The sequence below is a fragment of the Antrostomus carolinensis genome, unplaced genomic scaffold, assembly GCF_000700745.2.
Source record: "Antrostomus carolinensis isolate BGI_N321 unplaced genomic scaffold, ASM70074v2 scaffold11035, whole genome shotgun sequence".
NCBI classification, from domain to species: Eukaryota; Metazoa; Chordata; class Aves; order Caprimulgiformes; family Caprimulgidae; genus Antrostomus; species Antrostomus carolinensis.
The window spans coordinates 16,630-31,827 of record NW_010315718.1 but is presented as its reverse complement, the minus strand read 5'-3'; the positions used below and the strand labels follow the sequence as shown (position 1 = coordinate 31,827).

At 40.0% G+C, this 15,198-nt stretch overlaps 1 protein-coding gene across 1 annotated transcript; it reads left to right on the top strand.

Annotated features, from left to right (window-relative positions):
• Positions 1 to 1,878: 1,878 nt before the first annotated feature.
• LOC104525007 (porimin) lies at positions 1,879 to 12,332 on the top strand (the record flags this gene model as incomplete). The annotated part of the gene is made up of 5 exons (XM_010168045.2): positions 1,879 to 1,947; positions 4,346 to 4,411; positions 8,937 to 9,128; positions 10,447 to 10,600; positions 12,308 to 12,332. Coding segments are annotated over 5 exons (506 nt in total), but the record flags the coding sequence as incomplete, so codon positions are not given.
• Positions 12,333 to 15,198: the final 2,866 nt, after the last annotated feature.

Here is a 15,198-nt window from a genome sequence, read left to right as displayed (position 1 = left end):
TGTGCAGGACCTTCCACGCTACAGCTGGCTGCTGCCTTTCTCCTCCCTTCCTGTCTGTGCTGACACCTGCACATGTACCAGGGGGTCCCTGCAGACTTCTAACCCTCGTCCTTCCACTCCTTGGAGAAGGACAGACACCCCCCTGTTTTGCTTTGGGCTGCTTGTACTCTGCAGTCTGTGGTCTGGAACCAGAGTCTCCAGTTGCTGTTGCTCCGACAGCAGGGGTAAAAGGGTGGGCTGCTTTTGCCTGTGCTTTAACCTAGGATGTCCTTCCCACCTCCCTGGCTGAAGTCTCCTGCTGTCCCTGCAGTGATACACATGGCTTTGAATCCAAAACCACAGTCTGAGGATAGAGAACAGTGTGGGAATAGTTTAATTTTATTTTTTTCTTTTTCTTGCCCATACCATTGACTGCCCTGTGTTCCGATGTAGCATATGCTTATGCAGTACCCCATGTTAAGATGTATTTGTGTTCTGGAGCAACTGCTTGTGATCCAGATTAAGAAACTTATCAATGTTTGGGGCTTTTTTGAGGAGGAAAAAAAAAGTTGTATCTTTTAAGTTGGATGAGGTCCTTGACATCTTTCAAGGTATGCAGTCCAAGCTGATCTGAACTAGGACTAATACAGTCCTGTCTCCCTTCCACCTCTGGCTCCTGCCCCTCCCTTTCATCTGACCCTACTGGAGCCCATTCTGCTGGTTGAGACAGCAAAAAACATGTGCAGCTGGGGGAGGGGGTAATGTCAGTTTTCTGTTGGCTTGGCTTCCTCAATCAGATCATTGTTAAAAGCTCTGATGTAGACCAGTTTCTGCAGGATTGGGTCCTTCCTGGGGAAGCTCAGTTTAGCTGTGTCCTATCCTCCTTTTTTTGTTTGTTCATTATCCTTAAGATCCTTAATTAAACAGTCTAACATATCTTGCAGTGCTGCCCTCAATCTTGGTATTGCAGGGGTAGGATGCAATGAGTAGTTTGTCATTTGTATTTGCAGACTTACACCATTCTGAGATCTTCACTCAGGTTTTGTAACTACTGAGAGGATGCCCTATTTCTGTGATCCTTAGTGCAGGCTATTTGCTTGCCTGTAGCAGAATATTGTTGTGAGTGATCAGAACTAAACTCTGCGTGGCAAAGGCAGAATCCACAATCGATTGCCTTGCGTGCATGTGAATGCCAGACTTCCCATTCTGTGTGGTTTATCTTTACATTTTACCACTTGTTTGTAGACCAAGCCTGAGGACAGTGTAATCAGGCCTCAATTAGTCTTCAGGGTGTGATGATACTTCACCAGAGGTAGGATCCTTCTCTATCCCACTCCCCACCTGCCACATGCTCAGTGGATGCATTAACATGCTATTAGTCCCAAACTAAGCAATGCAACTTCGTAGTGGATCTTATTGTCTTATCATGCTGTCCATGTAGGGGAACAGCAAGTCCTCATCTGCCTACAAAGGCCTTGCAGACTTCAGAGGAAAAGATTTATGTGAGAAGTTCTTTTCCTTCTGCTGTACATTATGCAGGTCGTATGTTATTACTGAAGGGAGGTGCCTGATTTTCTGCCTCTTACTTCTTTCAGTCTCCTTTCATCTTAAGGAAGAAGAGAACTTGGGATGGTGCTGATGGGGAAGATAAAACTGAGGATGGGATGGAGTTCCAGTTCGTTTGATGGTTGGGTAGTGCAAATGTGGTCTTTTTTAATGTGCTAAGAGCAGGCTGTTGTGGTACCATGCTTTTGTATCGTCATTATGCCTAACTCCTGTCCATGGTAGTTTAGTTGTTTATATGCCCAAAGCAAATGACAGATGTTGTACTAACTTTTTTTTTTTCTTTGTAATAATAAAGCACCTAAAACTATCTTATTCTTCTTGGGTTTTATGTAGGGAGTGAAGACACAAACACCACCAGCAGTACTACACCCTTTACTACGATTCCAGGCCATAAGTTGCAAGGTAATATTCTTGGCATTTCTGTTGCTGTTCCTCTATAGCATCGAGAAAAGCAGTGTGTGTTATTGTATGCCTTAGTGTCCTGTAATAGTTTGCCCTTTATTTTATTTTATTGAATTGTGAACAGCTGTAGGGCAGGAGGGAGGTACTCTGATTGTCACATCTGTTCTAGGACAACTAAAGATAATATAAGAGGAACTAATGAACAGTAGAACACAACTCAGTCCTCATATTCTTAGGTACCCAAGAGCAATAGAGAGAGGAGAAACAACATAGGAAAATTTTATGTGTAGAACTAGAAATACTTGCCAAGATCAATTTACAGTTACAAAGAGAACCACCAGCTCAAGAGGCCTGCCAGGCTAGACTTCAGTGCTCTTGAGAAAAAGGCAAGGCACTTTCTGATATGATTTTTAATGTCAAAATGGATTCTAGGTCCATCATGCTTGAGCTCATTGCTACAGTACATGTTTATTTCATAGGGTAATCTCATTTTGACTGCATTAAGCTGTACATCTTTAAGGATGTGCCATGCAAAAGTCATTGAGTCATTTTTACCCTGTACTGCTTCACTCATCGCAGTTGCTGTTGGCCAACAAGTGGGATGTGTAGCAAATACTCTGCTCATTGACTCACTCTCTCTTGTGTTAATTGCATCGCTGACTCACACCCAAATTCCAGGCAGTGTACATGGCTTTTTTTCACGTGTAGGAGCATGCAGTCCACATCCCGATGTGTTCTTAGGGCTGCAGAAGTAAGCACTCAGAACTTGGGGGAAACCCAAAGCTGTGTTCTGCTTACAGTATTGGGCCAGTGTGGGAACAGTTTGGCCCCAGGAATATCCGTAGCTTACGCTAGTATAAAAGTACGCAAGAAAGAATGTGTTTGTAATTGTACGATCTTAGACTTTTTCTCAAAGGCAATTAAATCTCCAACTTAATATCCCAGGTATGTCAGTATAAAGGTTGTGTGTGCAATACTCAGTGGTGGTCCTAGCTGGCTATGATTACACCAAAGAAAAGGCAGTCATTCATTCCCTCTGTAATTTTTTTTCCTCCTTTTTGGTAGGTGGTATGAAGGTGTAAATTCGTTGCATTTTCCCTCCCTGGAAGTGTTTAAGACCAGGCTGGATGAGGCTTTGAGCAACCTGATCTAGTGGAAGGTGTCCCTGCTGATGGCAGGGGGATTGGAACTAGATGATCTTTAAGGTCCCTTCCAATCCAAACCACTCTATGATTCTATGATTTTTTCTTGAATCTGAGCTTGCTCATAACATGTATGCAATTGCAAAGAGGGTTGACAAAACTGTTTTGGACTAGACTTTTGCAGTGGTAAGAACAGCTGATCCGTTCAAAGGAAATACACCTGCTTCTTGATTCTGGTAGTCGTGTTGCTGTTTTTGTCAGCTCTGAGGTCAGGCACTGTGTTTTCCAGCCATGCTGAAAGGCGCTAGAGCTGCTGCAGGGCACGTAGCACTAGCAGTCTAGGAGGATGCTGCAAAAGATGAATTCTTTGAGATAAAAGACTAATCACAGAATGGGCATGAACTACAGTGCAGAACAAAGGGAGGGCAGTATGGGCAGTGACGTTTCCAGAAATGGGAGTTACCGAACAGCCCAGTAGATCTTTGCCAGCAGGAAGACACCGTTAACCTGTAAGAAACATTGAAAGGGATACAGCAATGAGGACAGAACTGAGAGTGGCAAGGTGCCCAAGAACCTAGAAGTAACATGAGTAGGAAGGGTGGAAAAAAGAGAACTGGAAACGTAGAAGTGAAAGAAAGGAGGGAAGGACAAAACCAGTAAGACTGAAACACAGTTTATATTTTAAGTCTTTGGAAACAAGTCCATTCTTAGGACTCTTTTTGTGTAGAGAGAGCGTAAGCCCACAGAAAGATGTTTCACAGTGTATTGGCCTGAACATGACTATAGTATGTTCTTAGCATGAGCCCAGTTTGTAACAGAGGTGCAGCAAAATGAAAGAAAAGGTTGAGGGAGAAGAAATGGAACTGAAATAGAGGAATAAAAACTAGGAAAAAAAAACCCTGCAGTGCTTAAGTAGGTTAAGAAAGTCACTGACAGTATGGAAGATACAGCATCTGGAGTAGAGCATGACATAGGAGTGGAAGAGAGCAAAAAGAGGGGTTGTAAATAATTCAGATGCAGACCATTTGGGCACTGCTCTGCATACAGTGTAATTATGTTCTTGCTGCACTGATATCTGGAAGCATGTTGCAGAGGGATAAAACCATCTGCTTTGGGATGGAGTATTCTCTGTTCCCACTTGTAACTTGCAAACATAGATACCCTAAGAAGAGTACTGTGTTGTTGGTACTTTAATTACAGCATGTTAAAATGAAAACTAATAATATTTATTTTCTTGTTTTCTTTTTTTATTGAAGACAATGGCAATTCATCCAATCTTACTCTTATATCATCCACACAATCTACAGCAACATCTGCAGTAGGTACGTATCTGTTTATTTGTCCATTACTATGAACCTAGAAGCTAGCTCCAAACCTACCCCTGATCATACCAAATTCTAAAGAAATATCCATCAAAAGTGGTTATTTAAGAGAGACATTATCATTTTAGGGCTGGGAGGCAACATGTAAAACAACTCTGAAATGAAGCTATACTGTTTTTCAAGTTTAGGTGGCATGCTTCATCAGTAGAAGTAATGATGTTTCAAGTGACATTGAAAAACAGGAATCAAACTAGAACTTCAAGGAAGAATTGAAAGAAGTTGGTCTTTTTAATGTTCATTCTTTGTCTCTAAGCAAACTTCTTCCATTTCATAGAGTAAAGATGAACAGATTGTTGTGCAAACAGCAAATCTGTTTAATGTTATTTCACAGTAAATAGATTTAGGGTATAATGAAGTCCTGGGGACCTGAGTTTTAGCAGTAAGACTCATGGCACCTTATACCATAGAAAATAGTCCTTATGGAGTTCATAGCCCAAAACAGTGGAGTTCAAGTGAGACACGAGTGGCAAATCTGGGACAGTCTGTCACGGGTACTTTTGCATTGTTCTAGCACTACCATCTTTCCTTCACAACTTGGCAAAAGAACTGTAGGTAATAATGATTTCCCAAGGCAGCAGTGTTAAACTTATGATGCTCCAACATAAGTAATGTATTTACAAAACACGTAGAAAGAAGAAATATGTTTATTAGATCAACTAGTAGAGTTTGAAAGCAGATATTTAACCTGGGACACAAACAGTTCATCCACTTGTATTTGCAGTGTTCTAACTGTTGGCTATATCAGTGTGAGGTTATTAAAAAAGGAAATTAAAAAAAAAAAGATTTTTCTGGAAGAATGTGCACAGGCATATTTCACCACGTCAGTAAAGACTGGATAAGAATTAACATCATGCAGTTGTTCAGTCTGTGGTGCATAGATAAAAAAGGTTGTATCTGAGGGAAGAGAAAAAAAGCCAGCTCCGTGCATGAACTGGGTCCCCCTTGTGCTAAAAGAGCCATGTGAAAGCAAGGCAGAAATGTTGTGCCTACCCTGAGAGACTTGGGGTATTTGTGGAGTTTCATGCTAATCATAAGGTCCCAACTATGTTATTCCATTTCCAGTGCAGCTCTCACTTTGTAGTCTCCAGATAACCTCTGAGCTACCACACTCAGAAGCTGCTTATTATTCATTTAAGAATAAAATACTCAGCAGGGGAAAAAAAAAAAAAAATCTGCAAAGACTTTTTGATAGCAAGGAAGTGGTGCAGTTTCTCATTCCACTGCTTGCAGTGTACCAGTTTAAGCATGTCTGACTTGGAAAGTGGAGAGGTTTTTGTAATCTCCTTGTTGCCTTAGGGCCTTCCCATCTGTAAAGCCATTGTTAACCACAGGTGTTTCACCCACCTCATGCTCCAACCCTTCCACCCTCTGCTCAGCCCTCTGCTGAGGCCTGAGCCCTTTATTGTTAAGCACAGGACAAAGCTAACAAACAGCTGTGCCTTGCTGTATGTGGTTCATGATTCACATCCTTCACTCTGGTTTTTTTTGTTGTTGTTGTTAGAAATTTCATAGATTTTATGACAATGTGCAGCCATTTTGATTGTCTGTCCTGACCTCTTTAAAATAAAGACTGCTGGATATACGTACTTAATTTTGCTTAAAGTCTCTGCCTTTTTTTTTTTAAGCTTTTTATGGCAGAAGCAAAAGTTTGGTTCATTCAGTCATTTTCCATGCAAAAGAGAGTATTTATTTATTAGAGGAAGAGCATAATAATAATATTTTTGTATGTTAGCATGGAGCTTAAGCAGTTTGAGTTGTGTTTTTTCTTGTTGAGTTAGAACATAAAGGGAGTAGTGCCTGCTGCTAAGAATTCTTAGCTTTACACTCTATATATACCTTGATTGATGGATATAGCATAGCTATTTAATGTTTAAACACAGGTAGCATACAAAGTAAAATACTTGTCTCTTTTAAAAATAAAGCATCATAAACCTGAACTATATTGCGAGCATGCATCCTTTTTAAATAATAAAAATTAACTCAGGCAGTCTGGGTTTGTTTAGCATGATGTTCAATGAAGCCCAGCTGGTCTTCTGGGGGAAAAGTAATCAGGGAAATGAAAGATAAAAGGACAGATGTTGCTAGAAAATGTTCTTTCATCTTAACTCTGGGAGTAAAATAGTATGGGTAAGATTTTTCAAAGACGTGGAAGAACAGATTGGTGCCTAGTTCATGTCAGCTTCCCAAATTCTCCAGCTGCCTCAGATAGCCTCCCACTGATGTTTTGAAATGACTGATACTAAATACATCATGAAAGATAAGTCTGTAGGAGATTAACCAGATTTTACTCCAAATAAAAATTTTACATCACCAAGTAATCTTGATAAAGTAAGAAAAAATTAGAGAAGAGGGAGGGGAAAAACATAATGTGCAAGTTTGCTGGAATTCCTCATGAAGCTGCTTGGATTTTTTTTGTGCTGACTCAGGCTTTCTGTAGGGTAATTTAATGTCCATGGAATAAGTACCATCTTTGTGTAGCATTGTATAATAATGTTATATGTGGAACAATTAGTCATTATATTGCTGAGAAGCACAAGCCAGTTTGACTCTCAGAAATCATGACTCAGAAAAACCCAAAAACCCTAGAAAAGTGACTGGTCGACACTTGCATTCAGGTTTGTCTTTCTTTTCTCTTGGTATCTTTTATATTAGGAATGCAGTTACCAGGTGTGGTTTCATGTCATGTAATTGTAGATGGTTTCCATAATAGACATTTCCTTGCTTATTTCCTACAATGGGGAACCATTTGATATTTATAGATCATTGTGCCTTTGGGGAGTTTACCTGTCAGTATTAAAATGTACCCTGAATTTCATCTGATGTATTTTACACATGCTTCATAGAGGAACTGAATTTCCTAATTGTAACAAGGTAAGCACATGAGTATAGTACTCCAACTGTTCTATCTTAATTAATGCTCATTTCAGTGTTTCCTAGGGTTATGGCAAAATACAAGGATAACATAAAAGAACAGGAAAATTAGTAACATTTACTGTGGGGACTGTATTGGGCTCCTTCATCAGTTTTAATCTTAAATGTCTCAGAAGAGTGTCATGTAGGCTATTTGCTTTCTGAATGCTTACATTATCATATTGGTTTGTTGGGGGTTTTTTTGATGCTGTACTGGAAGCAGTGACACTTAAGTGTTAGCAAAGACATCATTCTGTGTGTGGCTACTTGTGTTTTAAACCACACTTACAGGAAGATCATTCTATAGAAGCATTTTAGATGCTGTACAAAAAAACCCCAGAAATTGAATATCAAATTTACTGTGGAATTGAGATGAAACTACCTATTCTTCAGACAATTTCAAGAAAAAATTAGTATAATTAGACATTTTAATGTCCATAGAGAAAAGCTTTTATGGTGTTTAAAATTAACCCAGCTTGTGTGAGGTTATAGGAACAATACAGAAGTAGACAGCTGCAAAGGGAGCTTTTTCTCCCTATAATTCCTACATACGCAAAAGTATTTGTCTTCTATTGTCTGCTTAGAGAAATGTTAGTTGCATAACGGGCTCGTGTTTCTTCTTAGTTCCTTCTTAGAAAAACAAGTAATTGCTCTTAAGATTATTCTTGCTGGCTGCCTTCTACAAAGGTTCTAAGGATTTTGCTATAAGTATCAATCTCTCTTCTTGAATTTTGCTTCATGGTATTTTTATTCTGAACAGTTCATTATTGCTTTCTGAGGAGGGACGGGGGAGTGTAACAAAGGTAAAAGTCAAAGATAAAAGTAGAGTAAAAGTCAGATGTTAGATGTCAATTAAACTTGTGAAACAGCATTCCAATCTTTGTTTTCACCTTGGCAAGACAGCTACTAAATAAATTATACAAGCTAGCAGATTTACTTTAGTCGCACTTTTATCACACGTGGAAAACTTTTTGAACCTTAAGTTTAACATACATACAGAATTATCTCTGTTAAGCTTAATACACATGCAGCCTTCGTAAAGCCAATGTTTCTTTCAAAAGTAAATTAAAGATTAAATCATTACTAAAATTGAGGCGGGGGAGCGGGTGTGTATTATCATGCAAAATCTGTTCTTATCAGAAAAACTTAGTTATCAGAAAAGTTGGGCACTTCAAATGGAAAGTTACTCTTGACCTAGAATTTAATCATATTTTAAAATCCTGTAAGTTATGTTTGATTCAGTGGAATTAGATAGTGTTACAAAAAAAAAAAATGACCCTTCTGAAAGTTATCAGATATTATCCAGGTTTTTTTTACAGCCTTTCTTTAAAACTATTCCTGATCTTGAGCCCCAGAAATCAGAAGTTAGGTCTTTCCAAAGGAAACACATAGGGGAAGAGTCTGTATGGAAGCCTCGATATCAGTGTAGTGGCATTTTCACTGTTACTCTCTCATTCTCTTTGGGCATGATGACAAATGCAATCTTATTCAATGAGTATACAGTTTATTAATTTTATGTATTTTCTGTGTGATATCACAAATAAAAATTTCCCAGGTATGTCCACCAGTACTACTCATCTGACCAGTACCAGTCAACCTACCAACACCACTAAGTCTGTCATCCTGACGACTCAGCCCACCAAAACCAACCAGACAGAAATATCCACCACAGCTTCATCAGTCACATCATCACAATTCAATATTACGGTGGTGACCACTTCCAAGACTTCTTTCACTCCTGTAACAGGTGAGTTCACACTTCAGGAAGCTCATGAAGGCTTGTATACATGTAGTATAACAAAGAAGGTACTTGCATTCTGAAAAACGAGAGTAAGGTGGTTTTTTTCTTTATTAAGTTGGCTATAATAATGTTGCTCTGAGCATTCCACTTATTATTAATAAGGCTTCACTTAACCTGAGAGACCTGACATTGTTTAGGAAAAAAAAAAGTAAAAAATGCAAGTGGTCTGAACCAGCAGCCACCAGCAAGGAGATTAGCAGTGTTAGGAGAAAGCCTGGCTTTCTCCTAACACAACTTCTGTATTTGTTCAGCTCTCCCTTCTACAGCTTGCTTGAACTCATCTCTAATACTTCCTTTTTCACAGCTGACCTGTGGCTCAAAATATGTCTATTGGCTTAGCAGAAAGGCTGAGTTCTGTTAAAACACGTTTGTAGCAATGTAATGAATTTTATCCCTAATGGAGGATGGGGTATTACTATGGATGAGTCACACTTCCTGTAAAAGCTGTCAAATACAGTTTGACAGTCCCCTTTAATATAAAACAGTAAGTGTAGAATTCAGTATTTCCTTGTGGTTAGCTGCTTGTTCGCACCACTTCATGCTTACACTTCAACACAGATCAGGTTGCTCAGATGTCAGTGAAGTGTTATTGGGCAGGTGGAGATGTCATCATCAGAACTTTTAGTTGGCCATGTAACACTCCCTGTGGCAAGTACAAATAGAGATGAGCACAGAGTGGATTGTTTCATGGGAGTTTGTAGTAGATGAAACCAGTTTTTGCACAGAAACTGCTATAGCTTATCTGAGGTCGTGTTATCTGTGTCAATATTTGTGTTGAGCTGCAGAGCTGATCTCACTTGGAGAGGGAGGGTGCAATTCTGTGAGACCTCTCTGCAGGCTGACTCAGTATGCTCATCTCACTAAAAGCAACTTCCTTTCCTGCTTGGATTAATTTCAGGCCAGCCAGTGAGTTAAATTGTCTCATGGTGAGTATGAAAAACAGTAGAACTGGCCTAAGAAGGGCAGGAGCCACATGTGTGGAAGGAGGAGAGAGCAGGGGGAAAAAGCACGGGAAAGAGGGAGGCGGAGAGAAGGGGAAATCGGTCTTTCTCAGCTCCTCCTGCATTACCAGAATCTGGCACTTAAAAACAGAGCTCCAGGTTTCAGTGTGCTTGGCTGGCATCTTGCAGGTTGATCTGTGTTAAATTTGTCTAGTTGGGTCTTAGATGATAGGTCAGTGGGAAGGGCAGGATATAGAAGAATCCCTCAAAACACACCTTTGCAAGCTTTATAAAAAATGCCTTTTGGTTTTTTTTCTTTTCAGCCACATCAAAATCTCAGGCTGTCGTAGCCAAAACCTCCAGATTTGATGTGGGCAGTTTTGTAGGTGGCATTGTGCTGACACTTGGAGTCCTAGCTATTCTCTACATTGGATGCAAAACCTATCATGCTAGAAGAGGCATTCAGTACAGAACCATGTAAGTTCCCAAGGGATTGTCCCTTGTCAATTTATTACTTTCTTGAGGGGAACAAGGACAAACAAAACAAGGAGAATTAACTCTACTACATATGTTTGTTTAATGTACATTATATTAATATCATTAAGAGATTTAACTGTGATATTTTGTCTTTCACCACTTCAGCTGTTCTTCATTGTTATTACGCCTCTCTTCTGAGTGGGTTTTTCTCTGATCATAGAATCACAGAATGATTTGGGTTGGAAGGGACCTTAAAGATTTTCCCGTTCCACCCCCCCTGCCAGGAGCAGGGACACCTTCCACTAGACCAGGTTGCTCAAAGCCTCATCCAACCTGACCTTAAACACTTGCAGGGAGGGGGCATCCACAGCTTCTCTGGGCAACTTGTTCCAGTGTCTGACCACCCTCACAGGAAAGAATTTCTTCCTAATGTCTAATCTAAATTTACCCTCTTCTAGTTTACAGCCATTACCCCTTGTTCTATCATTAACTGCCCTTGTAAAAAGTCCCTCCCCAGCTTTCATGTAGACCCCTTCAGGTATTGGAAGGCCGCTATAAGGTCTCCCTGGAGCCTTCTCTTCTCCAGGCTGAACAGTCCCAACTTTCTCAGCCTGTCCTCATAGGAGAGGTGCTCCAGCCCTCGGATCATCCTCGTGATAAAGAAGTCTGTGCTGTGGATGTGAAAGGCTGGATGACCTGAAGTCACTTGTTTACTCTGTATATGTACACCAGTGACTTTAAACCTTCTTTGAGCTGCAGGCTGGTGATATTTTCCCTGTGGAGTGTAGGTGCTGTACAGCAAATACAAGCTTATTGAGAGTAAACTTGCTTTTCTTAGTTATTTTTTCAAGACCCTTTAGAATTTGTCTGTGGGCTTCAGACAGTCTGCAGACTACAAGTTGAAAAACACTGATTTAAACCGATTTTCTGCCACCAACTTCTTCCAGGCAACTGGTGTCTCTCCTTTATGATAGGAGATTGGGGGACAGGAGGTAGCAGGTCCAGTCTTGCCTTGGGTACGGTTCTTTGTGGAGGTACTCTTTTCCTCTCTTTTGCAGCATTCATTTCTGAGCACACAGTACCAGTCAGACATCTGATTTTTCACTTCATCTTGCATCTCACCCTTTTGTAGTGAATAGTTCAATCAAAATTGCACCATCTCTTTTGCCATTTATACTCAGCTCTACTCAGTTTTCTTCCAGGGCTTCCAGACTTGGCTCCTTGTCCCACATTTAGTTTAAGAATTGGAAATTCTGAAAACTAGGTTGCTTTTCTTTTTCCTTTTCAGTATCATCTCAGTTGAGAAGCTTGTTTTAAGTGAGGTGATGTCATTAGACTGGTTGGGATGATAGCGCTTAGGCCTTGTGTTTTCTCTCCATCTTGACCCCCGCTCACTGATCATGGAATTCAGCCAGTCCCTGCTCCACAGCAGTGTTTGAATGGGTATTGTAGAACTCAGATCAACAGTAACTTTGAAACAAAGGAAACCTGTTGCTGAGCTTGTAAACTGGCTTTGATTGGCTGTTACTGTTAACTTCGGGCTTGGCTCGGAGAGAACTGTAACTCCCAGATCAATGTGCCCTTAGCCCTCCCCAGCAAGATGGCCTCTGTTCACAAAATACCCTTCTTAGCAGCAGCTGGATGGCTGTTTCTCATATTGACTGTTGCCTGTACTGCAGAACACTAATTACTGTGTTTCTATTACAGTGATGAACATGATGCCATCATTTAAAGAGACTTCAGGGAAGACAGTGTTGGAAGACCATCCTATCACAGCTGTTGTAACTCACTTCTGAAAGAGTTCCTTTCATAAAGGTGGTCAGTCCCTAAACCTGTCCTGGGTGTGAAACTGCAAAATGTTGGGAAGCTCTTTAAACATCCTGATGGTTTTTGCCTTGGCTTTCATAAGAAGAAGAGGAGCTCAGCACTTTGTAGAGACAGTATTTTCTTTTTCCAGTATGTGTAACCAAATTTAAAGAAACACACATACTGGGTAATTTTAAGGTACGCACACAAGTCTCTGAAATAGCTGATTACTAGCACAGTGGATCACATCATTGCAATTCTGAGTTCAGTTATTTCTCACAAACTGTGTAAATCCACTGTGTTCCATAATGGATAGAGTAGGTTAAGTAGGATACCTTTGAGACCAAGCATAGGTTTTTGCAAGCAAAATGGGGGGGTTTTTCCCCCAGTATTTTGTATTAAATTGTATTTATTTTGAAGTTTGATGTGAACTTTAGTTTAGAAATTTGGGATTTTGAACAATTCAGTTATTTTTTTATTAGACTATAAAGAGACATGGTTTGCTAACTGTATAGAAGGTGATAATGAGTACTTTAAACTTCAATCATTATCTCACCAGTGACAGGCAGAGACTTTCCTTAGCAGGCTATACAGTGAGACTAGCTGCAGGAAGTATGGATCCATCCACAACCCTTTTCTCTAAATGGGTCCTTTTAAGAAAACAGACTGTGTGGTCCTTAGCTTCTTTTTTCTAGCATGTCCTAATGAAGCATGTGCAATTGACGATAAAATAAAAATTTTTGAAAGTGATGGTGCCATCATAAATATGATAAAATATGAAAATTGCTTCTAAAAATTGGCTTTTAAGTTGAATGTATCAATTGGTTCACTCTTGATTTTTATTATTATGAAGCCGTATGTGATGTTTTAGCAACATTTGATAAGCATTGAAAGTTACACAGAGAAGTGGAAAACCTGTAAGATAGCATTTTATAAGAATAAAATCTGCATTTTTACAACTATTTTCAGAACTTGGTACTGCTACACACATATATAGAGATGGTCAGAAGCCCAGTGAAGGCAGCAGAGCATCTCTCAGAAGGCCTTTAGATCAAGACTCGAATACAAGCAAAGTGGCTGATGCTGCTTCCATATCAGTTCTGCATTTACACAGAGGTAAACCTGCTGACTTGAGTAGATGGGTTCCTGATTTACACTGGTGTAAGGAAAACCAGAGCAAGGATCAAAAAACACAAGCCTGCATCTCCTTGTGTCACAGAATAATGGTTCAGTCCTACTCAGGCTCCACTTGTAGACCTCTACCTGGTGAAGGGGGTTGGCCCTCCAGGTTACTGGTGGCACTAGTCCATCACACAGGGCCCAGATAGGAGCTGGTGACAGCTGAGGAGGGTCTCAAAGGAACTGCATACAGGTCTGGGATACAGCACAGCAGGGAAAATAAGACTACAGCTCTGGCAAAGGTTAATTTTTTTGTTGAGCAGTAGTTTATTCTGACATGCAATGTTTAAAAGTGGCTGTATGGGGTTTTTTTCCTTTTTTCATGGAGTAGTAAAACCACTGTGACCAAGACACAACCAACTCCAGCAAACCATGGCTAATGAGCAGTCTTAATAGCATCAGTCACACACCTGAAATGGGAGTAGCAAGGTGGTTTTGTTTTCTGCTGAGACTAAGGTACAGGGAGAGAGTGATTTGAAGTAACTTCTGTGATTTTTTTTTTTTCTTAATTTCATTGTTTGGTGGAAAACTTCTGGTTTTGACTTGAAGAGTTTAGAAACAATTCCTCTATAGAACTGCCATTCCTTACTTTGTAGAAATTAAGACAATTAAGTGCAATTCAACTACTAGGATTGTCTTACCTCTGTTGTACAGATGAATAAATAAAATTAAATCTTTGTAGTTACTATATCAATTTTCAGTTGGATTTTTATTTTATTAGGTGGGTTCATAATTCCCCCAATCCTTTCCACAGTCATAACCACTGAATAAGAAGTATTCACTATATATAGTCTTAAATGCTAGAATACCAGACCTAGTGCAGCTCAATCGTTTGTAATGTATTTTGTAATCTCATTACTACAATAAAGCAGAATTATGTGGTGTTAGTGCAAACTCCTGTCAGGTGTTTGGGTACTAGACAAAGTGAGGTGCAGTTGATAAATCTTCATGTTGGAAAGCAAATGTAAAGTTAAAGAAAAGTGGAAACCCAGCTTTCAGTTACACGTGTCAGGTGGGATGAACAGGACAGCTCTCAATGTGTCAGACCACCACTAAGTATGTACTCGGGCCTCGGTCCTGGAGAGGTCACTCTGCAGCACTGGAACAAGCAGTGGACCTGACTTTAGCTGTGCCCTACACATGTAGAGGGGTTCTCTACACATGTAGAAGAGCTGACTGTATTAAATAACTGAAATGGTAATTTAACATTCAAAATTCCTGATTCTGCTAACTAAACACTGGCACTTAGTTCCTGTAAGGCAAAGGAAAGTTTCCCATAGGAGAGTCTACCACAGTTTGAGCAATATGAGGTATAAAGCCAAAATAGGAGCAAAAGACAGGAAAAGGTCTTTTGTCTCATGGCAAAGCAACAGTCTCAAAGCAGCAGTGTAGCACTGTCTCAGGCACCTGGCAACAGCATACAGAATAGATGTGTTGGAAGGGACCTACAATAATCATCAGTCCAACTGCCTGACCACTTCAGGGCTGACCAGAAGTTAAAGCTTGTTATTAAGGGCAGTGTCCAAATGCCTCTTAAACACTGACAGGCATAGGGCATTGACCATCTCTAGGAAGTATGTTTCAGTGTCTGACCACTCTCTCAGTAAATAAAT